This window comes from Podarcis cretensis (genome assembly GCF_951804945.1).
Source record: "Podarcis cretensis genome assembly, chromosome: 8".
Taxonomy (NCBI): domain Eukaryota; kingdom Metazoa; phylum Chordata; class Lepidosauria; order Squamata; family Lacertidae; genus Podarcis; species Podarcis cretensis.
The window spans coordinates 31,151,460-31,178,121 of NC_137177.1; the positions used below are offsets into that span (position 1 = coordinate 31,151,460).

At 45.0% G+C, this 26,662-nt stretch overlaps 2 protein-coding genes across 4 annotated transcripts; both read left to right on the top strand.

The window, feature by feature from the left end:
* Nucleotides 1-1,892: 1,892 nt before the first annotated feature.
* On the top strand, nucleotides 1,893-14,479 carry TEKT2 (tektin 2). 3 transcript variants are annotated; one of them, XM_079987780.1, is made up of 11 exons: nucleotides 1,893-2,212; nucleotides 2,368-2,428; nucleotides 4,277-4,444; nucleotides 4,944-5,069; nucleotides 5,738-5,943; nucleotides 7,229-7,372; nucleotides 8,511-8,625; nucleotides 10,801-10,908; nucleotides 11,933-12,076; nucleotides 12,546-12,625; nucleotides 13,982-14,479. In XM_079987780.1, exons 3-11 carry the CDS (start codon nucleotides 4,289-4,291, stop codon nucleotides 14,193-14,195), a joined length of 1,293 nt encoding a protein of 430 aa, XP_079843906.1. In that variant the 5' UTR covers nucleotides 1,893-2,212; nucleotides 2,368-2,428; nucleotides 4,277-4,288; the 3' UTR covers nucleotides 14,196-14,479. The 3 variants fall into 3 exon arrangements, with proteins under 3 accessions (XP_079843906.1, XP_079843905.1, XP_079843904.1); XM_079987779.1 differs by lacking the exon at nucleotides 2,368-2,428 and having other exon boundaries at nucleotides 1,894-2,212; XM_079987778.1 differs by lacking the exons at nucleotides 1,893-2,212; nucleotides 2,368-2,428 and adding an exon at nucleotides 2,980-3,157.
* Nucleotides 14,480-17,081: 2,602 nt separating this feature from the next.
* ADPRS (ADP-ribosylserine hydrolase) lies at nucleotides 17,082-25,638 on the top strand. The gene is made up of 7 exons (XM_079987784.1): nucleotides 17,082-17,300; nucleotides 18,105-18,236; nucleotides 20,991-21,087; nucleotides 22,500-22,707; nucleotides 23,838-24,025; nucleotides 24,140-24,240; nucleotides 25,193-25,638. Exons 1-7 carry the CDS (start codon nucleotides 17,117-17,119, stop codon nucleotides 25,483-25,485), a joined length of 1,203 nt encoding a protein of 400 aa, XP_079843910.1. The 5' UTR covers nucleotides 17,082-17,116; the 3' UTR covers nucleotides 25,486-25,638.
* Nucleotides 25,639-26,662: the final 1,024 nt, after the last annotated feature.

Below are 26,662 nucleotides of genomic sequence, written 5' to 3' on the forward strand. Positions count from 1 at the left end.
CACCCTGCTAAAAATATGCAAAGAAACTCCAAAGGCCTAGGTGAATAACAGTGTATTTGCCTGGTGCCAAAAGACAGAGATGGCACCAGGCATGCCTCCCTGGAGAAAGCATTCCACAATCAGGGAGCCACCACTGAGAAGACCCATGTTTCTGTCGCCACCCTCAACCTCTCCATTGGAGTTCACACAGAGAAGACCCTCAGATGAAAAACATAGAGTGGGGAGAGGCATACCATTTGGTTCTGAGCTGCAGTTTGAATTGGGCCAAGAAACTCATTGGTATCCAGTGTAGTTGGAGCAGGACTGGTCTTGGCTAGTTCAGTACTATCTTCTCTGTCAGTGGCTCGCCAGAGGTTTGTCCCCATTACCTGTTACTCCTTTATCTAGCGATACTGGAGACTGAACTTAGGACCTGCATGCAAGCAGGTCCTCTAGCATGGAACTATGTGTTCCTCTTCAAATGCAGTACCACCATTGATACTGGAATATTGCACACTTTTGAATGCCCAGCTCACACTAGCTTGAGGCGAAATGGGAAGTGCAGTCCTGCCCTGCCACTACTGCTGCTGCTCCCACCACCATCTACCTGCTCCTGCCACTGCCAACACAGCCTACTCCGTCGCCACAGCACATCCGTTACTGGTGGAGAAGCACTGTTGCTATCAGTGCCATTTTGAGGTAAGGTCACATCAATTCTGGGCAAGTTCTCGTCCAAAATGGACACTTATCTTGCCTGTTAACTTGGTGGAGGCAACAGGGCAGGCAGGGTGCCTACAGCGGTGTCACCGGGAGTGTGTGTGTGTGTTCTGCCTTCCGAAGCTGTGGTCTTGCCCTGCCTAATAGCTGGGCCAGCTCTGAGTCGCAGTGTGAAAGGCATATGTGACTCTTGAGGCTCTATCAGCTCCCTGCAATGTTGGGCTGGATATCTGTACCAATACTGAATCCTTGGGTGTATGGGGTGTTAGGGGAAGGGGAGTATAACTTTTGGTGGGGGACACATGCTCTTTGGTAGTTATCCACCTTTGGTCTGCACCCTGCACTCAGCGCTCACCTGTGGTACCTAGAAGTTAGCATGCGATAGTCTAGGTGAGGGCAAACTGATGGGTCTCTAACCCTTGGTGAGATAGAGACTTTCCCTGCATGCAAAGACAGGTTCTGGCAGATTGAGCCGACAAGACCAAGAGTGGGTCCAACAGTCAAGAAAGCAATTTTTGTTTGTGCTGTAGAGGGAAGTGAGGGACAGATGGGGTTCGTCAACCTGGGAAGGGAGCCCACATAGGAGAAGGAATACTCTGATCCTAAACCTCCACTGCCTTGCTAGAGATCTCCAGGAGAAGAAAAGGCTAAGGAGTAAACCCTACACAAATCTAGAGTGGAGTCCCTAAGACGGTTGGATGGTACTATGTACACCTCCTTCCAGTGACTCTTGACCACATCAGTGAGCCCAAGAAGAGGGGTTTGTCATCTGGGCAGCCTGGGACTCCATACCCACTGCCCAGGCTTGAGCCGTGGGGAGGTCAGTTCAGTGTTGCTAAAACAGCAGTTTGACTTCACCCCTGGAGGTGCACTCCATTGTCTTTCCAGGCAGATGGATGTTCAAGATCCTCTCTGGCAACCCATCTAGAAAAGCCTAATTTAATAAGATTCTTTCTTTTGGTAGAAGATGATTTCACTGCTGGAATATAGGACTTATGAAAAATATATAGGCCTTACTTATAAAAAACTATACCCTCTTTACTAGCCCTGCAGAAGATGAACACATTTTTTGTGTGTGGGGGATGCTATCTAGGTGTATTCCATTGATCTTGAAAATACATATGCAAGATTAAACCAAGGCAGCAGGGCAATCCACCAGATACAATCAGGGAGGCATTTATTGCCCTGAGACCCTCTCAAATCCACTGCTCCTTGTTGTAACCTCTGAGTTGGATGGGCAGGGTGAGAGTAACCCAGCCTGCTCTTCTGTGATCGAATGAGTTTCACCAGCCCTTTGAAGCCTTTTCTTTTTCAGATCTCCAGGTTGCCATGGCTTCCCCCTCCCCCACCCCCTTTGTAAACACTTGCAGGGGGATTCTATCTGATTGGCTTCTGTTGAGAATGGCTGCCTGGCAACAGGCACAAAGCGTGCTTAGCAACCAGGCTGATAACACAGAAGAGCAGTTGTAGGAAGCGGAGGCCGAGAGGAGGACTGCCTGCCTGGAGAAGAGGAGTGGTGAGTTGATGATGGAAGGGTAGAGACAGTTGTTGTTGGGGATCTCTCTTTTTCTTTTTATGCAAGTCAAAATTGTGTTCTGCATCCACTTTGTCAACCTTCTGTTCCACCCCCCACTTCTGTCTTAAGTAATTTCGTTCAAAATCTTTCCACAGCTTTTCCTACTGAACGTGCAGCTTTTCCTACTGGGCAGAGTACCCTCCTTTTCTCCTACCAGTAACAACAATTCATTAGGCTAGCCTGATAAATCTTGGCAAAACCAAATGCTGCCACCACACCTCCTCCTTCCTCACAGGCTCTAACAAAACATCTACATGTTGCTGTCTAACAAAGTGTGTGATTTTTTAAATTAAAATATATATATATATTTGCAAATAGAACAGGGTGGGAGAAGAAACCTCATCAGCTGCCATTAACATTAACAGGGAGGGATAAGCAGGGTACAAGTAAGCTGTTGCAGAATACACACCAATCTCAGGCAGGAGAAGCGGAAAGCATAGTTCTTTAGAGCAGAGAGAGTTCGGAGAGGTTTTACTTTTTCTTCATTCTCCCTGGATTTTAATACCCTGGCCCACCTCACCTGAAGCAGCCTATCAACTGTCTTCTGTGACCTGCCCACAGTGGGATAGACCAGAACAAAGCTTTGCAGGTGGGTGGGGCCAGCCACCTGTCAGTCACCTGACATCATAATGACATCAGGTATTTGACACTTGTGAAAGTCACAGCAACCTTCTCTGAATATATGCTATCAGCACCTATTGGCTAGAGTTACAGGGAACCCCTTTGAAATCTCTGTGGAGGTGAAAATGTTCCCCTCTGCAGAAGAAGCAGTTTGGACATAATTTTTGCTGCTCACACTTGGTTCAGATTAGTGTAGAGGTTTTATTGGACGAGGACTGGGGAACTATGGGTTCCAATCCATACTCAGCTCTGGATTGTCATAGGGTAAACGTGGGCTTGGTTTTCTTGCTGTCTTGCTCCAATCTACCTCACAGGGCTGTTGTTAGGATAAAAGGGATCGGATAACAGAATGTATGCCATCATGAGCAGCATTGAGGAACAGGCAGGAATAGAAATAGAGCATGCGCTAGGCAGCAAAACAAGGAGGGTTATTGACTCAGCGGGTCACAAATTTTACAGCAAGGGTAGAGAGCATGTGGCTTTCCAGATGTTGTACTTCAATTCCCATAACACACAACCAGATGGCCAAGGTCAGGGATGATGGAAGATGTAGTCCAACAACGTCTGAAGGACAATAGACTTCCCAACCCTCTTTGTACAGGTTTATTCAATGTACATAATAATGACAACTGAAAAGAAGTAGATGGAAAGAGGGTCAGCCAATATGGCAGGGGAGTATACAGTAGTTTCAGCCCCTGCAACATTTTAAAGTTTGAAAGCAAGGATGTGTGTTTTCCAGGAAATTTTGAATCAGCTGTACTGCCCTAAATGGAGAACTGATTTTGCTCTTTTGAATTTTGTTTGACTTATGTTTAGTAAATAAAAATAAACAGATGAGAAGTGTCCCCAACCCCTGTACTCCACCCCCAATAACCAAAGGTATTTCAATGGAGACATTGGAAGCCATTTGCTCTGACTCTCTCCAGTTTGCTGCTTTTTCTTCTAGCTCACATCACTACTAAAACTCAGCTTTCACCTCTGGCTTTTCCCTTCTAACTCCCATGCGGGTTGAGGGAGGTGATTCTATCCACCCATTTGCCATCTCCCACAGAGCCCCTTCCTTTGCTCTCCTTAATGGCCCATCACCAAGGCTATCACCTCACTAAGAGGCTAGCCTGACTATTCCAAGAGTTAGAAGGCTTGATTATTTTTTTCTAGTATTTTCTATTATTTTATGCAAGCAACTTAGATTTTGTTTATTAAGCAGTCTGTAAATTTTGTTAAGTAAAATAAAAGTCATCGTCACCCCCCAAAAAAAACAATTTGCTTGTAATTCAGAAAAACAAAGTGTAATGCATAGCAGACTGCTATGTGTTGAGCAAGTATGTTGGCCCCTGAGTCCAGTATCTCTGAATGTGTCACCTTCATTTTTGTCTTTTCTAGAATGTTGCTGCCATGGCTACTCTGAGTGTGAAGCCCGGCCAGAGGTACACACTTCCAGACTGGCGCACCCACTTTGACCTCATTGCAACCAATGCTGAGCGACAGCGCTTGGCATCCCACCAGATCAGGCAGGAGGGCCGGGTCCTTCGCAATGAAACAAATAACCAGGTGGGCAAGTATTTGAGCTTCTTTTCTGTGTTTCCAAACAAAAACAAATGAACTAAAATGATAAATTGGGGTCCAAAATCTGGAGGTCATGGTGGGATGGGGAGAGGAGAGCATGGGATCATTGCTGAATAGGCAGAACAGAAATACAAATTGAGAAATTATGAGGAACCAAAATTGGCAGATTGGTTCATCCTGAATTGTAACTGAAATTTAATCATTTGAGGGTTTTTATTGTGTGTGTTTTTGTGTTTTGTTTTCTTTTGTTGGTTTTGTTTTTTTGAGAAAGCAGAGTGAAGGAAGCTTCAGCCTTTCCTCACAAAACCAAGGAAAGGTTGTTCACAAATAATTTCCACACTAGCATGTCTGTGTGAAATGTACATGTCTAAAGAATGGGCCAGGAACTTGTCAAGATAAGGAAGGGCATGGTAAGAACCTGTAAGAACCATGCTGCTGATGCCCTGAAAGTGGGGTTTGAAACCATTGCCTCTCTCCTCTCCAGACAAAATGGGATGAATATGACAACCGCACACGCCTTCTTGAGCGGATCGAAGTCGTCAATCGAGCGAAGGAAACTCTGGACAAATGCCTCACGGACATCGACACGGAAATCTATGCCTTGACTCAAGTATGTAGTGCAGACTTACTCATTTATGGTGTTCCTAAACTGAATTTCACCAGGAGATTCCAGGATAGTGTGCAGAAGTATGAAAACAATTCACACAACGTATTGTTAGGTGCACCCCAGTCTCTTGGGGTGGGAGGTCTCAGGGGGTCCCAGCACATGCCTTGGATCTGGCTTCCTTGGAATGAAGGTCATCAGAGGCAACTGGCATTTCTGTGCCATGTAAGGATTATTTATGCTTTTATCCAGGTTGAGTGTGCGTGCATGTGCACTTACCGATTCACTGTTAAAAGCGTGTTCATGGAAGACAATCTTACTCTGCTATGAGTGATCGCCAAATAAGAAAGAATTGTGCAATGAAGGGCAAAGGTCATGGAACTCAATTTTGGTGTGCTGAGAAAGTGGTTTGGGTGGTTCTGTGCAGTAGCTGGCATGTAGCCAATGTTTTCTGTGATGCTAAAGATGGAATGAAATTCAGTGACCTCTTTGAGATGAAAGCTGAGCAACCCAGCTTTCATCTCCATGTGTCAGAACGTGCTTGGCCCACCTGCAAAGAATTCCCATTGGAAACCTGATTGGTTAGCAAACCTATGTCACTTGACAAGATGCCCACAGAGGGAGTTGGGAAGGTGAGATCAACCCCTTATCTTATTTTTGCTTCTTCCCTTCAGATGAAGGAGGAGGCAGAGCGTGCCCTGCAGGCTAAGAACTTGCAACTGGATGTGGCCATTGAAAATCTCACTCTACGGGAAAGTCGCCGAGACATCGATGTGGTGAAGGATCCTGTCGAGGAAGAGCTGCACAAAGAGGTGGAGGTGATTGATGCTACTACGAAAGATCTTCAGCAGAAAGTGAGCGAGGCCTTTGAGCAGCTCTGGTGAGTCAAAAGACTTGGTGGTCAAGTACAACATATTGGTATTGTGTCTGAGGCATCAAACTGAGTTAAATGCAATGTGGGATGCCAGAGGAGGTGCAAAAAACTTGTCTTAATGGTGCAGAATGACACATAGCCAGCCTTTGGATGGGAAGGGCTTGTAGGGTGCGCATTGGGGCGGGGTTGTGGGGGCCAGGGAGGGAGGCAGGTGTGGGGTGTGGTGGGAAAAGGCAGTGAGGGGCCATTTCTGGCACTAGTTTTTCTAGAAAAAAAGCACTGCATAGCAATACTTAGATGTTTGTAGCAACAGTGCATTTCAAATTTCCACCACATTTGAGCATCACACACATTCTTTCAGTAATAATTGCACCAACCTTGTAAGGCATGCCATACTTCATTTATTTACTTACTTTGGCTGCAATCCTAACTCCACTTAACTGAGAGTAAGCCCCATTAAATTCACGTAAGATTTACTTCTGAGTTGGCTTGGTTGGGATTGTGCTGCCAGTTAATATCCTGCCTTTTGAAAAGTATTCTAGGGTTATATATTATAAAAGCAATACTAAAACAATAGGGGGACACTTTTTAAGAATAACTGAAACAGTATTATCTCTAGTACCCAAAATCATAAATTTACTGGCTGGTGTTAGAATTTAACTGGACATTTGACGACTCAGGCTCCCACATTCTAACATATTTTCAGTGTACCTTGTAGAACACCTTTTATATCTTTGCTACTATTTGGTCAATTAAAAAAAAAGCAAGCTGAAACGCCACCTAGTATTACATACCCAAGAGAAAGGCCATTGCATTGTTTATAACTTATTTTATTTGGCAGAGAAAGAAATGGGATAATCAAAGCCCCCCAATTACTTGGGGGCTCATTCCCCATCATATTCAGCTCCCTTTTAGCATCTGATTGTCTTGTTTACACAATCCTAGATTTAAAGTGATTTGGGGGGATTGTAATTGCTCTGCAACTATAAATTCCTCTGTTTTTCTTAAAAGAAGTTCTAGCAGTGATACAAGGACTTTGTGTTGTAGGCAAAATATACAGCTACACTTGTATATGGTGTGTGCTGCGTTCAGCATTAATGGCACCATCATGTGAGAATATATTCTTCTACAGACGGGAGACTTTTTTGACTGTCAACAATTTATGGGAGTTTTAATTGCCAATTGCTAAACAAAATGAAAGGGGAATAAATCTGAAGACTTCCACCTGAATATTCTCTTACATCCCTTCATGTCTGCCCTTTGCCTCCCCCCCCCCACTTTTAATTCATAGCTTGTTGCAGGAAGCCCGCCAACAGCTGAACTTTGCCCATCGAGGGAAAACGGAAGCCGTGGAGATTGACCGGACCTGTGTTTCCCTCAATATCAACTCTCCAAATATCTCCTATAAAGTCAATCCTACCCGAGTGCCGATTGGGTAAGGTTGTGTCCAAAAGGTCTTGAGTTCCACCTTCATCTCAGGGCCAGCCCTCCTGTTAGACAGAATGTGGCAACTGAGGTGCCCCTTCCCGAGTGCCCTGGCTGTACCTTTCTGTTGGAGGCCCAGAGCAGCGTGTGGCATGACAACTGGAGGCCTATGCTAAGCCCTCGTTATGACTGCACCTTCTTGAAATTGTCCCTCTCTCACAAAAGAGGCTTTTGTTTTTCTGCCTTTTTCACAGGGTGCTTTATAATTTCCTCGCACTTTTGGTAAGCTTGGAATTAGGTCTCATCCTTGTGAGGTAACTGTGGGTTGTGGTGGGATGTGTTTTTCTTCCCATTAAACATCTCTCCTGCCCTCTGCAGCCTCCCCAGTTGCTTGGGCCTTCTCCCATGGGCGGAGTTAACATCATGTCTTCCCCTCGGCTTTGATTGAAGTGTAGGAAACTGGTGAAAGTAGTTACCAAGCACCTGCAATCAATGTGTTCACCAATATTGTTTAAAAAGTGCTTCCTTTTGTCTTCTTAAAAAGTACGTCATTCTACCTTTAATCTTTCTGTAATGATTTCCTTAAAAGTAAAGTCTCGTTTTTTAAAACAACAAGCAGCGCCCAGGAGGGGCAGCAGCCCTACCTTCTGTACTTAGAGGAAAGTCCAGCCAAGGACTTCATGAGGCTTTCAGGAAGGACAGATATGCAGGTGTGTGTGTGGGGGGGGGCGTGCTGCAGAGTGCAAACTTCTGGAGAGAAGATTTGTAGAATGAAGAGAAGGGCACTCAGTCACTCAAACAGTCGCTTGCCCACCTCAGAATTAAGGGAAGTACATCAAAACCCCATGTGTTTCACTGAATTTTGTATCCCCTTCTGTATTTTCCCCAGTGTCATTTCTTTCCTCATTAATTGATGGAGAATGGTCAAAAATATTTGGCACACTGCTAGCTTAGTGTGCTTTTATTAAGTGCACTGCATGGGTGGGTGAGTGAGTTAAACTTCATTTATACAGTATGTTCTTTTCTGACCATTGGCTTCCAAAGCTGCAGATATATAGTTTAAAAATATGCAAGGCAATACAGTGAGAAAGTGTGTGTGAAAAACTGATCCTAACAACCAGGCCATCTTTTCCTTCTGCCTATTGTAGAACTCTCACTCCAGAGGAATGGGATCAGATCACTCAATACAACAAGGATCGAGCAGAGGCAGAAATGAAAGCAGCCTCAGATCTGCGAGAAGCCATGGCCCTCACCATTGCCCAGGTAAACCATACGGCTTCCTGTTGGCTCCTAGGAAGGCTCTTGATGGAGAAGATACATTACTGTATGTTATAGAGCAGCCTTTGCCAACCTGGCGCTTTGTAGGTATTTTGGACTGCAACTCCCATCGGTCCTAAGAAGTACCACACCTCCCACCTGATGGGAGTTACATTTTGAGGGCTTCAGGTTGGCAAAGGCTGTGAGTAGATCCATAATTAAGGTGACTTGTTTTCAAAGTAATTTACTGAATGTCTGATCTGGATCTACTGGAAGATCTTTTAGTACAAAGCTTTCCGGCGCCTAATGATTTATCAATGGCAGCAACTAGATGGATCCCTGCAGCCTAAAATTATACTGCTGAAATGAAACTTTTTTGCTCAGAATCACCAACCTTTACTGGATAGTAATAATAATAATAATAATAATAATAATAATAATAATAATAATAATAAATTTTATTTATAACCCGCCCTCCCCAGCCAAAGCCGGGCTCAGGGCGGCTAACAACAATAAAACAGTACAACAGTACAACACAACACTCTAAAATCATTCCTTTTAAAATTAATTCAAAACAAACCACTGGCAACCATTGGGCGAAGATTGCCGAAGGAGGGAGTCAGGCTGTGCCCTGGCCAAAGGCCTGGTGGAACAGCTCTGTCTTGCAGGCCCTGCGGAAAGATGTCAAGTCCCGCAGGGCCCTAGTCTCTTGTGACAGAGTGTTCCACCAGATCGGAGCCACATCCGAAAAAGCCCTGGCTCTAGTTGAGGCCAGCCTAACCTCTCTGTGGCCTGGGACCTTCAAGATGTTTTTATTTGAAGACCGTAAGTTTCTCTGTGGGACATACCAGGAGAGGCAGTCCCATAGGTACGAGGGTCCTAGGCCGTATAGGGCTTTAAAGGTTAAAACCAGCACCTTAAACCTGATCCTGTACTCCACCGGGAGCCAGTGCAGCTGGTATAGCACCGGATGAATGTGATCTCGCAGCGAAGACCCTGTAAGGAGTCTCGCTGCGGCATTCTGCACCCGCTGGAGTTTCTGGGTCAGTCTCAAGGGCAGCCCCAAGTAGAGCGAGTTACAATAATCCAGTCTGGAGGTGACCGTCGCGTGGATCACAGTGGCTAGGTCAAGGCGAGAGAGGTGAGAGAGGATGCAGTAGAAAAAGGAGGAAAGAGGCAAAGGCTGTTTAATTAAAGGCTGATTATTCCAACAGCCTTGTTAGCTCAATGGAACGACCCCCTCCCTCTCCTCTCTCACTCATCCCCTTCCCCAAATCTGCTCCAGAGGGTTGAGGAAACCCTGGAACAGATATGGGGGGCTCGTGGGGGGGGGAGCAGGAGGGAAAGTTCCACTGTGCAAGTAGTAGTCCTTGTGCTAATGGAACAACTTTGCTGGATGCAACTTGGGATTTTTTTTTTTAGAATTAAAAGTGGTTTGAAAGAGAAATCGTTGCTTGTGGCATATATACTTGTTCAACTTTTTTTCCTTTCCAAAACCCATTGTGCCCATCTACATTTCAAAATCCTGTAAAATCTGTTTGGTCAACAGCCAAGGCAGTATACATCATTGCAAAGTGATGGCTCTCTCAATCTATGTGCAGTTATTAAACTATGGTATGATAGGGGACGCAGGTGGCGCTGTGGGTTAAAGCCTCAGCGCCTAGGACTTGCCGATCGAAAGGTCGGCGGTTCGAATCCCTGCGGCGGGGTGCGCTCCCGCTGCTCGGTCCCAGCGCCTGCCAACCTAGCAGTTCGAAAGCACCTCCGGGTGCAAGTAGATAAATAGGGACCGCTTACCAGCGGGAAGGTAAACGGCGTTTCCGTGTGCGGCTCTGGCTCGCCAGAGCAGCGATGTCACGCTGGCCACGTGACCCGGAAGTGTCTCCGGACAGCACTGGCCCCTGGCCTCTTAAGTGAGATGGGCGCACAACCCCAGAGTCTGTCAAGACTGGCCCGTACGGGCAGGGGTACCTTTACCTTTACCTTATGATAGTGGCCTAACTTTTTATATGTGATTCCATGGGCGTAGCCAGGATTTCTGTTAGTAGGGGCCAGGCCTTTCGTTGGGAGGGGGCAGAACCTCAGTTAGCTATGTATTTTTATTGCCTTTTATTGATTTAGGGGGGCAGCTGCCCCTCCCTGCCCCCCTCTGGCTATGCCCATGTGTGTTTCCTATTCTAGACTGAGAACGAACTAGAAGCTCAGCGCGTGGCCACAGAATTTGCCTTCCGGAAGAGGCTCCATGAAGTGGAGCAAGCCCTTGATGAGCTGAGGTGGCAAGAGAAGAATGTAAGTCTTTGGCTGGCATTGGAGACCTGCCCTGCATTTTTTTTTTAATGACACATATAGAATGTCTGTTCCAAGTGCAGAGTCTCCCTCTGATCTGAAGGGTTTATGCTAAGGTTCTTCCAGAATTCAGAGTGTTATCATCTGCAGTCTTGGAGGGGATTTCTCCTTTTTTTCCAGTGCCTGAAGGAGGGGTAGGGAGCCTTTTTTCATGACCTACTTCAGACCCTTCAACATTTCTCTGATGAAAATAGGGACATCCTATTTCATCATCATCATTTTATTATTTATACCCTGCCCATCTGACAGGGTTGCCCCAGCCACTCTGGGCAGCTTCCAACATTCATAAAAATATGTTAAAACATTAAACATTAAAAAAACTTCTCTGTACAGGGCTGTCTTCAGATGGTTCTTTACTAGCTGCTTCTGTAAGTCCCTCACTGTGACACTTGGTTGATAAAACCCAAAACTCTCCCAAATTTGTCTGTGACACATTTTCTCTTAAAAATAGTATTCCATTCCATTCCATTCCATCTCATCCCATTTCATTTAGTTTCTGACTGCTTCTGCAGGTCCCCTTTTGGAAGGCAGCCTTGAGAACCGCAATCATTGCCACACTCACTTTCATACTTGGGTCACACACACTTTGCCACGTGGCCATCAGAGAGCTGGCTATGTGTCAGTGTGGCCCTTTCTCCAAGAAAGATGAGCCATAGTTAAGTTGAGCAGAACAGCTTACTCTATTATATTAACCCTTTCATGCATTAATTAGACTTAAGTATTTTGTTTGTTTGTTTGTTTGTTTGTTTGTTTGTTTGTTTGTTGATTGAATTAATATACTACCCTATACCTGGATGTCTCAGGGCAGTTATCCCACAACCTGGAGATGCTGCTGGGGACTAAACCTGGCACTTCCTGCACGCAAAGCTCCGCCATTGCATGTGCCCCTCCTGTATGGCCCACCTCACAGATAGAGGTGGCAACCACTTCTAAGCCTCTCTCCCCATGGTGTCTTTGCTTTTTTCAGACCCTAGAAGAAATTGCAGAAATGGAAGAGGACATCAGGCGCCTGGAGGACGACATCCGGGCAAAGGTGGTGAATCTGAAACTGGCTCATACCCGTCTGGAGACCCGGACTTACCGCTCCAACACAGAGCTTTGCCGCGACCAGGTACAGCAAACCTCTAGCTCTGTAAGCTTAGAATTGTGGGCAGACAGGAGTGACAGCTGGCCTTGTGCACCAGAGGCAAGGCAAGGCAGAAAGAAGGCATGAAGCAAATTTTAAAGGCTGCTTGCAGAAGGCTTTAACTGCTCCACTCCACTGCCTATTCACGTGGGATGTGTGTGTGTGTGTGTGTGTGTGTGATTCCTTTTGCTTACTACTGTGTAATGTATTTTTCTGTTTTTATATTGTAAACTGCTTGTTATCCTCAGTTGAAGGGTGGTATAGAACTACTACTACTACTATTACTAATAGTGATAGCCTTGCAGCTTCTTGGGCTTTTTTGTATAAGCCAGACCATAACAGTAATATTAGGGGGAGCTGACAGTTTAACCCAGGAGTAATCACCTTTTCTTGGCAAAGCTACCATTTGCGACGTATTGAAGCTTGACGTCCCTCTCTCGTCCTTGGCTTTCAGGCTCAGCATGGATTGACAGATGAGGTGCATCAGCTGGAAGGCACCATTGCTTGTCTGAATCAGAAGCTGGCACAGTTACAGTATGTACCTCCCTAAAAACAAAAACAAAATTAAACAGAGAAAGGGAATAGGCTGTTTTTAAGTAAGCATCAGTTGCAAGTTGTGGCCTTGGGTCAGCATATGCTGCCTAGGTTGCAGGAGGCCATGGCTGTTCACTAGGATCACCTAGATATATGAGTGAAAACAGAACATGGGAAGCTGACTTTATACAGGCTAGGAGCATAATCCCCAAATCTTTTGTGATGCAGCACCAATGTGTCTTTCACACTGCAGCATTATAAGAAAGGCTGGTAATTATTAGGTCAAAATAGTGGGCTCTGTGCATGATCCTTAGGTGATAGATGCAAGATGGCATCTCCTGGATTCCAGTGCCTGGGATGACTTGCTAATATCTGGTCCCAGTAGGAAGTCCACAATAATAAATCCAAGACATAGTGTGTATGTTAGAAGTCAGAAACATTGTCCCTGTTCTTTTGCACCAGGGGTGGCTAATCTGTTGCCCTCCAGATGTTCTGGAACTCTAGCTCCCATCAGCTCCAGCCAGCATATCCAGTGGTTGGGGATGATGGAAACTGCACTCCAAGAGCTTTTGCCTGGCTGGACCATGCTCCTGAACTCTCATAATGCCTCTTGCTTGGTTGGATAGATTGCTTCTCATCCCATCCACTACTCTCGCATGTGGCCCTTGGAAGGTTGCTCAGAAGCGAATGTGGCCCTTAGGCTGAAAACAGTTCCTTACAAGGTTTACAGGGAGGCCCTGCCATGGGGAGAGAGATCCTTGTTCTTCCAAGATAATCTGCCATCGTAAGCGTAACTTGTACCCAGTGCTGGATTTATGTATAAGCTAAATAAGCCATAGCTTAGGGCCCCACTCTCTTGGGGGCCCCAAAAAAATTTAAAGGAAAAAAAACCTGGATGTACATTTCCAAAATATAAGATAAAAAACAAATAAAATAAAACCTACATACAGCAACAGTGTTTTGTGTTGTGTAGGCTCCTGCGATGTAAGTAATGGGCCCCGCCTGCTAGCCTGCTCCCTAAAATATCACTGGTTTGCTCATTTCTATATATAGGGTGCCTACATTCAACACAAAAAACAGTGACAATTTGTTGTTGACAAAGAAGAGCTGGACATATAAAGGGCCCCATTACCTTCAGTAGCTTAGGGCCTCATCAAACCTAAATCCGGCCCTGCTTGTACCTGATAGAAAAATGATTAATGAGACCCTTGCAACAGAAAATCAGTGTTACCCCACCCCCAGTGCCATAGCTGAAATTCAGTTGCCACCAACCACACCAAAGGATAAGGACGTGCTTTGATTTAAAGGCAAATGGAGGCAACCCCCTGTTCAACTTACCTTGGCTTCTTTCCTCAGGGATGCTCTGGATGCTCTCTACAAACACCTGGACCGTATCCAGGCAAACATCGTCTACAAATTGAACTCCCTGACGCTGGATAACAAGTGCATGGATGTCAGGCGGAAGCTGACAATCCCTGCTGAAAAATTTGTGCCTGAGGTGGACACCTTCAACCGAACCACCAATCGCACTCTTTCACCCCTCAAGTGCCGACAGCTGGAACTGGCTTAGAATAATGGCATGAGATGTATAATCCCTTGAGTAATACTGAAGAAGGAATTGGCTTGGGAAGTGAGTGACACAGTTCCTGCCCCCCGCCCAGTGACTTGCTTCCATGCCAAGCGCAGATGACATCTGTCTCATGTTAAGAGTGACATGACTTTCCTTCTCCCTTTTGACCCATTTCTGTTCTCAAAGGTTGTATAAAACTTCCCCTTGTTTACAGCTTTGGTATTTCAAGAAAGTGTGATAACCAATAAATCTGTCCCCAGCGACAGTATTTCTGACACGTCAAATACTTTCATGCTTTGATTTTTGCATCTCTTTAAATTTGGTGGGGAACCCAAGTTCTATGTTTTAAATCAGGCATAGGCAAACTCGGCCCTTCAGATGTTTTGGAACTGCAACTCCCATCAATCTTAGCTAACAGGACCTAGTGGTCAGGGATGATGGGAATTGTAGTCTCAAAACATCTGGAGGGCTGAGTTTGCCTATGCCTGGTTTAAATACAACAGATAACAGAGTCACTTATATCTCAAAATTAATAATTCCAGCCCAATGCAGGGCCTTTACGTTAGCCCGACCGAATGTTTTCCCCTCAGCTTTTGACAAGGGCAGAAATTTATACATCCCCAGAAATGATAAGACATTGTGGATGTTCTTTGAATATGCCGGACACTGTAGGTAAAGGTAAAGGGACCCCTGACCATTAGGTCCAGTCATGACCTAACAGGCATGACAGACTCTGCTAACCCAGAAATAGTACCTAGCTACTCTGGGGTTGCGGTGCTCATCTCGCTTTATTGGCCGAGGGAGCCGGTGTACAGCTTCTGGGTCATGTGGCCAGCATGACTAAGCCGCTTCTGGCGAACCAGAGCAGCACACAGAAAGGCTGTTTACCTTCCCACCAGAGCAGTACCTATTTATCTACTTGTACTTTGACGTGCTTTTGAACTGCTAGGTAGGCAGGAGCAGGGACCAAGCAACAGGAGTGCAGCCTGTCACAGGGATTCGAACTGCCGACCTTCTGATCAGCGAGCCCTAGGCTCTGTGGTTTAAGACATTGTGGATGTTCTTTGAATGTGCAGGACACTGTAGAACATATCCTTTTCTACTAACCAGCTATGCAAACGCGTACTATCCCCTTTTTTGGGTAGTATAACATCATGGCAAAATGAAAATATCGGATTCTATCTGACATGAACCCGGAAGTAACTGCAAGGGTGGCTGAGTTTTAGCGGGAAGAAATCCCAATGAAAATCCTCCTCATTATATATTTTACATGGCTGTTTATTTGTATATATTTTAAATTTTTATATATGGTTGTTTTATGATGGCCTATACTTGTAATGCCTAATAAAGGTTTGGTGACGTACGTTTGGGGAATCTCAGGCCAGGGATCAAATGCAGTGCTCAAGGCAACTCTGTGTGGCCCTTGAAACTCTGCCATGACCACATTCCTCACTGACACATGATGTGTAAAATGTTTCGGCATAGCTGGAACTCTAATAATGCTCCTTGCTTGTTAGGACTGAGGACAGCAAGGCATGTGTGAGTGTATGTAGAAACTAGACTCCTCTATACAGTGGTACCTCGGGTTACATATGCTTCAGGTTACATATGCTTCAGGTTACAGACTCTGCTAACCCAGAAATAGTACCTCGGGTTAAGAACTTTGCTTCAGGATGAGAACAGAAATCGTGCTCCGGCAGCGTGGTGGCAGCGGGAGGCCCCATTAGCTAAAGTGGTGCTTCAGATTAAGAACAGTTTCAGGTTAAGAATGGACCTCCGGAACGAATTAAGTACTTAATCTGAGGTACCACTGTAAAGGCAAAAGACTCCAAATGGTGCACTCTTGCTTCTTGCTGGATAATTAATTTGCACACGCACAAAAAGGGTTCTTATCCTGCACATGTGCAAATATCCCATCACTTTTCTAATCACAGGAAGTCTGATAAGAAAATTGACAGAAAATTGACAAATGGGAACTGTAAGATAACCACTAGCTGGTTGTATCACTTCGGTGTGAATGTATCTGGGTGAATGCTCAATAAACATCTCATCTGGAATCTCCCATACAGAACCCAATTTACTGGGAAATAAGTACAATATTTTGGTAAGGCTTGCACAGGATAACTTCCTTGGAATTGTGCCTGCTACAGGTCAGATCTAATTGTCTTTCTCTCCCACGTTGCGCTCATAAATGGCACCTAAAATCTGCTACCTGGCTTCGCAGGAAGCCAAGAAGTGAAATTACATTTGGAGCCCATGTCTAGGCACAACATGCTTAAGACTCTGGCCAAGTTAACTCCAGAGGTAGCACTGCTCTGATGCTGCTGGTGACCTAATGCATCAATGATGTGAGATGCCAATATAGATTTTAAAAAATCCTTTTCCTATTAAAGTAGCTGACACCCCACACCCCCAAGGTCAGGTAAAACACCTGTAGGGTTGCAACCCCAGGACAGAAAATGACAGGTGTGTCCTGTGCATGCCCTTCTTAGTATACAAAGCTATTCCGCGGTGGAATTTCGCTACTCCAGAAAGAGATTTGTTTTTATTTCATTTAGAATAAGAGAAGAAAGAGTTCTTCTTCTTCTTGACGCTGTGCTGTAACAATGCTAGGCTTGTCCAGGCATTTTTAAATGGGGTTTTTACATTTGCCTGCGGTCGATTCTATTGTTCAGATCTCTTCCGTCTTTTGTTTCGTTTTGTTGCTATGCCCTACACCGCCCCGTTCTCTGCCTAAACAAAGAGCGGCTGAGGGAAAAACTCAACGGGACACAAAATGCTGTTTTTTCACAAGGGCAACGGGACGGCGAAAGCGGCGACCACCTCCTCCCGTCGGCGGCTAAGCGGGTCCACTGCAGCCGCGCGGGGGCGGCACGTGGCCGCCGGGGCCGCTCTTCCCGCCTCGAACGAAAGGAGCCAAGATGGCGGCGGCGGTGGGGAGCGGTGGGGCCGCCGCGGCTTCTGTGCTGAGCCGAAGCCGGTTCCGAGGCTGCCTGCTCGGAGCGCTGCTGGGCGACTGCTTGGGCGGCGGCTTCGAAGCTTTCGAGACGGTCAACTTGGCGGAGCTGCTGCGCTTCGTGCGCTCGCTTCAGCCGCCCGAGAAAGGTAAAAGGAGGAGGGGCTGAGGCGGCCTCCGGAGTCAGCTGGGCCGCTTTTACCTCAGCAGATGGTGATCCTCGGGGGTGAGGGAGGCGGCCCTTCCTTTTCGGGGGGTGTCGGGGAGGGGGGGGGAGGGAGAGCCCCCAATTTATTTGGGGCAAGCGACCCTTCCCCGCCGTCCCTCATACATTTATTCCCGAGGGGTCGGGGCGGCTCACGCCTCGGTGTGTCGTCGGGGCTGTGACATTTTCTCCACGGTAAACGGTGGGCAGTCACGAGAGGAAGACTTCGTGTCGTGGGATTATCAGCCCTTCCTTGCGAAGCTACCCTTGCTTGGGGCTGCCTTCAGAGGCCGCAAATTCAACTTGCGCAGTTGAAGCTGGCTTTTTGGAGGTCTTGCTCAACAAGCCCGCTTTCTCGAAAGCGTCGGGGGTTTTTCGTTTTGCAGTAAGGGGAAGGCAAACGAATGATTTGACCCAACGGAGCCTAGCCTCCTCAAATCGGAGTGAATCCTCATTAAGTAGGGTTCTCCGCGTCGTCACAATCAGCAAACAGATTGGGTGGGAAGCACCCAAGGTAACAGAAGATGCTGTATATGAGAGTGAGAGAGACCTTGGAGAGCCAAGCCTGAGGGTGCAGAGGACGAAAAGTGAATTTATTTCTGATGGAAACTTTTAAAGAAATGGCTTCCTGGCTCTGTGTATGGTCACTGTACAGATTCGGGGCATGGAATCTCCGAAGGGTGATGAACAACACTCGGGTGCTTTTATTTTGGTTATTTTATTTTGGTTATTTTTAATGCCTTGACAGAACGGCCGGCCCAAGGCAGGTTGGCACCTGAGGCGCACCACAAAACATCCTCCCCAGCCAGGGAAGAAGGGGAGTGTGAAGATTTGCACCAGGAACAAGGGGGTTATACGGATCCACATAGGGAAGATTTGGGTGAGTAAAGATCTACATCCAGGACAACGTGCGGTGGGGGGGAATCAAAGCAGCCTTCCCTGCCGGTTGATGTGGGAATCAAAGGCGGGGAAAAGCCCCACTCTGAATCATGCCAGGTGGGTGCAGACCCCAGGAGACCCCAGAGGCAGCCCTTTCCATTTTCTCCAGAGGGATGGGAGGATACAAGCCACATCTCTTGGTCACCCGGATGTACAGATGGCATTGGGGAGAGCGGCCACTGTGGAAGCAGTGTTAGAAACTCAGATATATACAGTGGTACCTCTGGATACGCACACCTCCGGTTGCATATCCTTCAGGATGCGAACGCGGCAAACCCGGAAGTGTTTTTCTGGGTTTTGCCCCGCGCCCATGCGCAGAAGCGGTCCCTATGGTTGCGGAAACCTCGGGATCCAACCAGAGCTCCGGAACGGATCCTGTCCGCAACCAGAGGTACCACTGTACACTAATCTCCAAATGACACCTTAAGCATAGGTTGCAGTTGCCACAACAGAATGTCTAGGTTCCATTTCCCCCCCATGAGATTTATTATTATTATTGTTATTATTAATAATAATTTCATTTCTATACCACTTTGTATTTTAAAGAAAAAATCTCAAAGCAGTTTGTAACACATTAAAATATCAAATAAAACGATCCAGAATAAAACAAATTCAAGCTTCAATGAAAATATTTCCAATCCTATGTGACATTTTGTTTTCCCCATTTATTTACCTACTTAATTTATATAGCTGCCCCATAGCAGAAGTACTCTAGGAAGCCAGTGTGGTGTTGGGGTTACAGTGTCATCCTAGGACCTGGAAGATCAGGGTTCAAATCCCCACTCAGTCTAACCTACCTCACAGGGTCATTGTAGGGATTAACTGAACCATGTACTCCTTGGAGAAAAAGGTGAGATAAAAATGCAATAAATAAGTTCTTCATCTTATCTTCTTAAGAATGCTGGAGGGACCAGCTATATGGAATGTCATTTGCTAACCTGGCATCCAGAGATCTCCATGTGGTTGCAATTGGACCCGTGCTAGTTGCAAAATGCACCCGGCTCCTTGGGAATTTTTAACACTCTGGTGGCAGCAGCAGGTGCTTTGTTCCTTGGATGCTGGATCTGCTGCCCCTGTGGATCCTGCCACCCAACGTGGTCACCTCACCTTGCCTCATGAGTGGGCTGGCCCTGCTTGCCAGTTGCTCTGAGCATTCTTTTTACAGTGAAAGGGATATAAATTGTTTTAAAAATGCTTTCTTCTTATGCTAGAAGAGTAAGATCCCACAAGAGTCTTTATTGACTGAGGGCAGTATCAAGTAGTTCCATTAGTGCAGGAACTTTTGGCTGTGTAACAAAACATGTCCTTCTTTTCTCTGAAACCCCCTTAAATTTATTTTGGGTTTCCCTTAGCAAATTTGAGGAGTGCATGAGGAGAGGAGAGGAGAGGAGAGGAGAGGAAGTTCCACTGTGCAAATGGAAATCCTTGCACTAATGGAACTACAGTGGTGACTCTGGATAGGAACGGGAACCGTTCCGGAGCCCCGTTCGCATCTTGAAGTGAACGCAATCCATGTCTGTGTGTGCACGGGTCGCAATTTGCCGCTTCCGCGCATGTGCATGACATCATTTTGAGCGTCTGCGCATGCACGAGTGGCGAAACCTGGAAGTAACGTGCTCCGTTACTTCCGGGTCACCGCAGAGCGCAACCCAAAAACGCTCAACCTGAAGCATATTCAACCCGACGTATGACTGTACTTTATTAGAGCATAAGCTCTCAATGACAACATTCTGCTTCAGCAGGTGTATGAGATTTAATCCTAAATTGGCAAGCATACGTATTTATGAAAACTTGTACATCCCACCCTTTTAGAGTAAAAACAGTTCCTTCAGCGTGGCTTACAGCATTACGATTCCATAAAACAATGACAAAAAGAGAGTGGCAGCCACATTTAGCACATAAAAACAATTCTTTACCTCATAAAATAAAAAGGTCCTCAGTAAGCAGCAAATAACAATGAGGGGCTGCTTTGGGGGAAAGGGTGGAATACAAATTCAAGCATCATTATTTAATAATAATAATAAAGTGTGTATTATACATAATATGAAAATTAGGTCTTTTTAGCGTCTCCACCCAGATTATGGAACACTTTTATTTGTTCCATAATCTGGGTGGAGACACTAAAAAGACCTATGCGCATATTGTGGCAGGGATCTGGAGCAAAGGAAAATAAAATGCAAAATGAACAGTCAGCTGGCAGTTACCTAAAGCAAAATAGTTACAATGTCAAATTGGTGAGCCTTTGGTGTAATGAAAAAACATGCTCTGGAAATTCTTCTGTTGACTATTGCCATGGAAATAACCTAATTTTGCCATATCATGTTATAATAAGATGTTTGTTTATAATTGTTGTTGTTATTGCACAGTGCCAGTATTATAACTGCAGACAGGGAGTGTCTGGTTGTGAGCTCTGGTATCTCTTTTCCCCACCAAATGAAGGTTTTATCTGAGCCCCACTTGTGTGTGTTTTGAATGCTAAGATTATGCTGAACTCAGTAATGGGTGAAGTTCTCTGAACATGTACAGAGTGACCTTCTTCCCTCTAGGATTGCCTGATACCTCTTTATCAGTTAACTACTCTTCCCAAATTTTTATTGAGGGGAAAGAGGAAAGGGAAAAGAACACTCAGCACACACCCACGTGCTTTCTAGTCTATCCATCGTATGCTGACATTTCTGCACTTCTTACCTTGTAGGAATCCACTTCTACAGTGATGACACAGCTATGACTCACTCGATAGTGAGGTCACTACTAGCCAAGCAGGACTTTGATGAAGTGGATATGGCAAAGCGGTAAGGAGGGTGCTGTAGTTACAAGAGATCTTGAAGAGTAGGTGTGGAAAATCTCTTTCAGCTTGAGATCCTGGACAGGTGCACCCAGTCACAGTTCACAGTAATGAACTGTTTGACAAAGAAATCATTGAAAAGGACTCTGTCCCTTTTTATTTTTATGATTATTCATTCCTTTCTGTATCCTAAAACGCTTCTCAACTGCTTCTGTGGGAGTGGGAACTTGCACGTTCACATTGTTTTTTGAAAATTTAAAAAGACAAGGCAATGATCCTGTGCAGATTTACTCAGAAGTAAAATCTACCCTGTTCATTGGGACTTAGCTCTCAGTATATGAGTGCAACTTAAGGCATCTTTGTGTAGAGTTTCCTGCATGCTTACCCAACCATACCAGTTTTTAACAAAAATGAAATGTCCTGGAGGCTTTTTGTGTGGCGTGGTGGGAAAAGGGGTGAGAGTTTATGTAAGCATTTCTCTTCCCAGGTTTTGAGGAATTTCTCAGTCCTCCTTTTTTGTGTTAGGCAAGGAAAAGAAAACCTTCCCAGAGTTTCCTTTATTCTTATCTGATTGTTTCCACTACAGAGATGTACATGTTTGGCAACGTCTAGGGTGCTTCTTTGCATGTATTTCCTAAACACACAGGGACAGCCCCTAAGATACTGTTGAAAAGGGCTTGAGAAGAATCTACGTCCTGTGTGAAATAGAGTTGCGAACTTTAACTTGATTAAGTAGCATGATCAGTTAATTCACCCACTTTGCCACTGCTGGGCAATCAGGCACTGTACTTATTGTTCACCTATTGGCACCTGTGGAAGACCTTCCTTTTCCAACAAGCCTTTTAAATTTTTATCCCAGTCCCCCAATGATTGGCATTGGGACCTGTGCATTGTAACTTGTTCATATATGATCTAAAAGTTAGGAGAGAACAGTGCAGTAGTCGGGTTTGCTGAAAGAGGAGTAGACCAATTAATTTGTGGAGGCAAGGGCTATCAGTGGCTATTAGCCATGATGTCCGTGCTCTGCCTTTCCAGTAGGAGGCAGCAATACTTCCAAATACCAGTTGCTGGAAACCATAGGAGGGCAGTGTGCTCTTGTGTTCATATTTTGCTCGCTGGTTTCCCACAGACATCTGGTTGGCCACTGTGAGAATAGATTGCTATTCTTATGTTCTTATGTAGTCTTATCTTCATTGGCCTAGAAATTGTATTTATATGTGTTTTCTTATTGGTTTTCTTATTAGTAAATTGCTTTGGGATGTTTCATGGGAAGCAATTTATAAATGAAATAAATATATCCTCCAAATTCACCCTGTTAACTGGACAAACTAGGCACTATTCTTTTTTCATATTAGTAGCTGTCCAGTGATAGCTCACAGAATGTAAGTGGAGTTACATTTCAACATAGTCTCCCTGCAGGTTTGCTGAAGAATACAAGAAAGACCCTGACCGGACCTATGGCGCCAGTGTGATTACTGTATTCAAGAAACTTCTTCGCCCCAAATGCAGAGATGTGTTTGAGCCAGCGAGACAGCAGTTTAATGGGAAAGGCTCCTATGGGAATGGTGGCGCCATGAGAGTAGCAGGCATTTCACTAGCTTACTCTAACGTTCAAGACGTCAAGAAGGTTTGTTGATTTCTTATATGTAGCCTGCTGAAATAATGCTGACTACATAACAATAAAAGCGCATCACAAACATTGTCCTAGGCTGGACGGACATATCTGTGTGTATGGAATGCTGTCTCCAGTGAGACCCGCCAAGTGCTGGCATTAACATCTTTCCAGTGCCACGTTGACATGTATGATGCTTACTGCTGTTTCTGGGTGTGCATGGTTTTTTTGGTGTGTGTGTGTATTGCTTCATTAAACTGGATGGCGCTTTTTACTTGTGCATGTAATTTGCATATTAGGTGACAGATAAATAAATAATAATATGTTGGTTTAATTAGCCAGAATATGCAACAGTCTCATATCTGCATGGGCCAATGTTTTTGTAATATTTGCATAAACTCTGTAAGGAGCAATCCAACAATATCATCCCCCATAATCTCTCCAATGCAGCCATTTGCTGGTTGCCATGCTTGTGGGATGTCAGATAAGAGTTACAGGATTTGGTCCTGCACATTGTGGTGCCAATATCTTAGGAAGTTGCTGCAGTTGTGCCTACAAAATTCCTCTGAATAAGGAGTTGCTGAGGAACAACAAGGGTGGGGGTAGTGCTTTCATGTACTGCTGGTGGGCTTTCTGAAAGCATTGGGTCAGCCACTGTGGAGACAGGCTAAGAACATAAGAGCCATGCTGCATCTGGCTAAAGGGCCATTTAGTCCCACATCATTCCTGTCCTCATAGTGGTCCTTAAGGAAAGCCCATAAGCAGGACCTGAGCAGAACATTTCTAACTTGTTCCCCAGCAACTGGTATTCAGAGGCATACTGCTTAATAGCTAGAAGCCACTGGCAGCTATATCCTCCATGAGTTTGTCTAATCTGTTCTGAATTTTCTCACATTCAGCTTCAGATAGTGGCCTGGTCTAGCAGGGTTGCCTTACCTTCTTAGGTTCAACTGCATATATTGATACTGTGGGTAAGTCAGAAAGGCAAGGGAGTCCTTAGACTGCTTTGTCACTGCTTCCTACAACATTTGTTGCCAGCATCTGTCAAAGAAGATGCTAGGCAGGTAAGACATGCACCCTGTTGGTTTAAGACATGCACCCTTATTCAGGCTTAATTTTTACAACAATGTCTTCTGCTTCTGCAGTTTGCCAAATTGAGTGCTGAATTGACCCACTCCAATTCCTTGGGCTATAATGGAGCCATACTGCAGGCTTTGGCAGTTCACTACGCTCTACAGGCTGTAGAGTTGAATCGGGAGAAGTTTGTGGAGCAGCTGATAGGCCACATGGAGGAAGTGGAAGCAGATGACAAGTCTGTTGCAGATGCACGAATGTAAGTAATAGCCATCTGAGGGCAGGCTTACATTTATACTTGGCTGTAACACAAGGGGGCAGCATACCCTTCCCCCTTTGAAGCACATGCCTCAACCCAGTCTCTCATCTCCAGGCTGGGCTATGAGGAGTTGCCATATTCAAAGCGTCTAAAGAAGATCAAAGAATTTTTGGAGCAGAGCACTGTGTCAAAATCAGATGTGGTGTCAGAATTAGGTATGTACAATATTGAGCACAAGGCATGGACTCCCATTTTGTGACCAGAAAACAGTAAAACACTAATCTGTAGAATTGTAAAATTCAAGCATGTGGTTTATTTAAATCATCAGCATTGGGGAGGAAGTACAGTGGTACCTCGCAAGACGAATGCCTCGAAAGACGAAAAACTCGCAAAACAAAAGAGTTTTTCGTTTTTTGAGTTGCTTCGCAAGACGGATTTCCCTATGGGCTTGCTTCGGAAGACGAAAACGTCTTGCAAGTTTGTTTCCTTTGTCTTGCAAGTTTGTTTCCTTTTTCTTAAAACCGTGCATTCACTTCGAGGAGCAACTCATAGCACGTGGTGTGGTAGCCTTTTTTGAGGTTTTTGAAGACTTTGGTGATTTTTGAAGCTTTTCTAAAGTCCGTGCTTCGCAAGATGAAAAAATCGCAAGACGAAAAAACTCACGGAACGAATTAATTTCGTCTTGCGAGGCACCACTGTTGATAGAATAGTAAAATATTTGCTCGATTGTGTGTGAGAGAGTGGATGAATTGTGGGAGGTTTAAGACAAATTATCTTCACACAGTGCTTACTTGGCTGTTGGAAATTTTCATAGGATGTTATGAAAGTTGTGGTATAAATAGCTTAAACACATACATACACACGAGTTTTTAATGGTTAGGTCTTTTGGGAACTACCTGTTGATAGGCAGAAATGCAACTTCAGCATTCAGAGTAGCCACAATTCCAAGTATCTGATCTTGGAGGTGCACACTAGGATGTGTTTATAGCCAGCATAACAGTGCTTGTGGATTTATGTGAGGCATAATGGTCATGTATATAACGGTATGGGTACACACACATACACGTTTCTATAGTAATCGCTTTGTACTGAATATAATGAGAGTTTATGGTGGAAGGCTAGATGCATGTGCTGTTGCTTGCTAAAGGGAATTAATTCTTTTGTCAGGCAATGACATTGCAGCCCTGCGCTCTGTCCCCACTGCTATCTATTCCTTTCTGCGCTGCATGGAGTCTCACCCAGATATCCCTGAGGACTTCAACAGTCTGCAACGGACCATTGTCTACTGCATCTCATTGGGTGGGGATACAGACACCATTGCTACAATGGCTGGGGCAATTGCTGGGGCGTATTATGGGGAAGAGCAGGTGCCCCAAAGCTGGAAGTATAGCTGTGAATCTTTTGAGGAGACAGAGAAGTTGGCTGACAGCTTGTATGAACTCTACTGCCAGCGGATTTGAGCCATGGAAAAAGGAACCCTGTACCTCGTCATCAGAACTGTGTTTCTGTTTCATCTTCCAAAGAAGAACTCGTTTGCAATGTGGGGCTTTTCCCTCATGGGAAACATGCCTAGGATATTTTGTGTGGCAGATAAAGGTTCCTCTTGTAACCAATTGCTCAAAGTGGCAGTTGCTTTCTTCTGCATACATAATATGCTCCTCTTACAGTCTCTGATTTTTAGATTTTTATTATTAAATCTCAGTTGGAGTTGAATCTCTCTCAGTTCACTATGCCCAAGTGTTGGGAACCCTTGGTACTGAGCTCTGCTAGGAGCAAGGTAAGGATCTGTAAGCATTGCTTTCCATCCATTGTTATGGTGCAAATTCATCAAATGGTAGCTACAGAAATTGCTTTTGGATTTCCTGTGTGGTTGCAAAAGCCAGAGGACTCTCTTGTAACTGAGTAATCTTGGAGTACTTGAAATCTGGAGATTTTACATATGTCTTTGATAACCAGGAATGTGTGTTACCAGTAGTAAATTTAAAATCAAGTAAAATACACTGCTGCCCTCAATAGGAAACAGAAGGCCAAATGGATGATGCATCCTCCTAAGTTTGAAGGGGAGCAGGTGCCACATTTCTGTCCACCCAGCATGCCTGTCTGGACTCCAGTGCCACCAGATGTCCACATCGGGGACTATCATTTGTGCAAACGTGCAAAATCCAGATCACATGACCCTACCGCCACTGAACTTTGTGGTGGTGTTAGAAGTAGTGCAATGCCCCGAAGGAAAATGGCTCAGGATATCCTCCTCCCTGGTTTGAATTCTTATTTGTTTTTAAGAAACAAATTAGAGTTTAAATTCTAACAAACTCTAAACCAAAAGCACTGTTGGTGTCAATGTTTGTGGCACTGCCACCTTTCTCGTGAGACCACCCTGTGCATACAGTGGCCTCTGGGTCAGTCCTTAGCTGTCCTGGTCAGCTTGAAAACCTTCTGTTTGTTCACAGTGGTGATCAAAGAACAGGCTTGCTCTAAAGACAAGGAGTGAAAATATAATTATTACTATTATTATTTATTGAATTTGCTAGTCGCTTTAGATTGCCCAAGGCAACCCAAAGTGACTTACAAACAAACAATATTTACATCGGCATGATTTTTGCAGGCAGTAATGTGAAATGCAAATCTTTTTGTAAA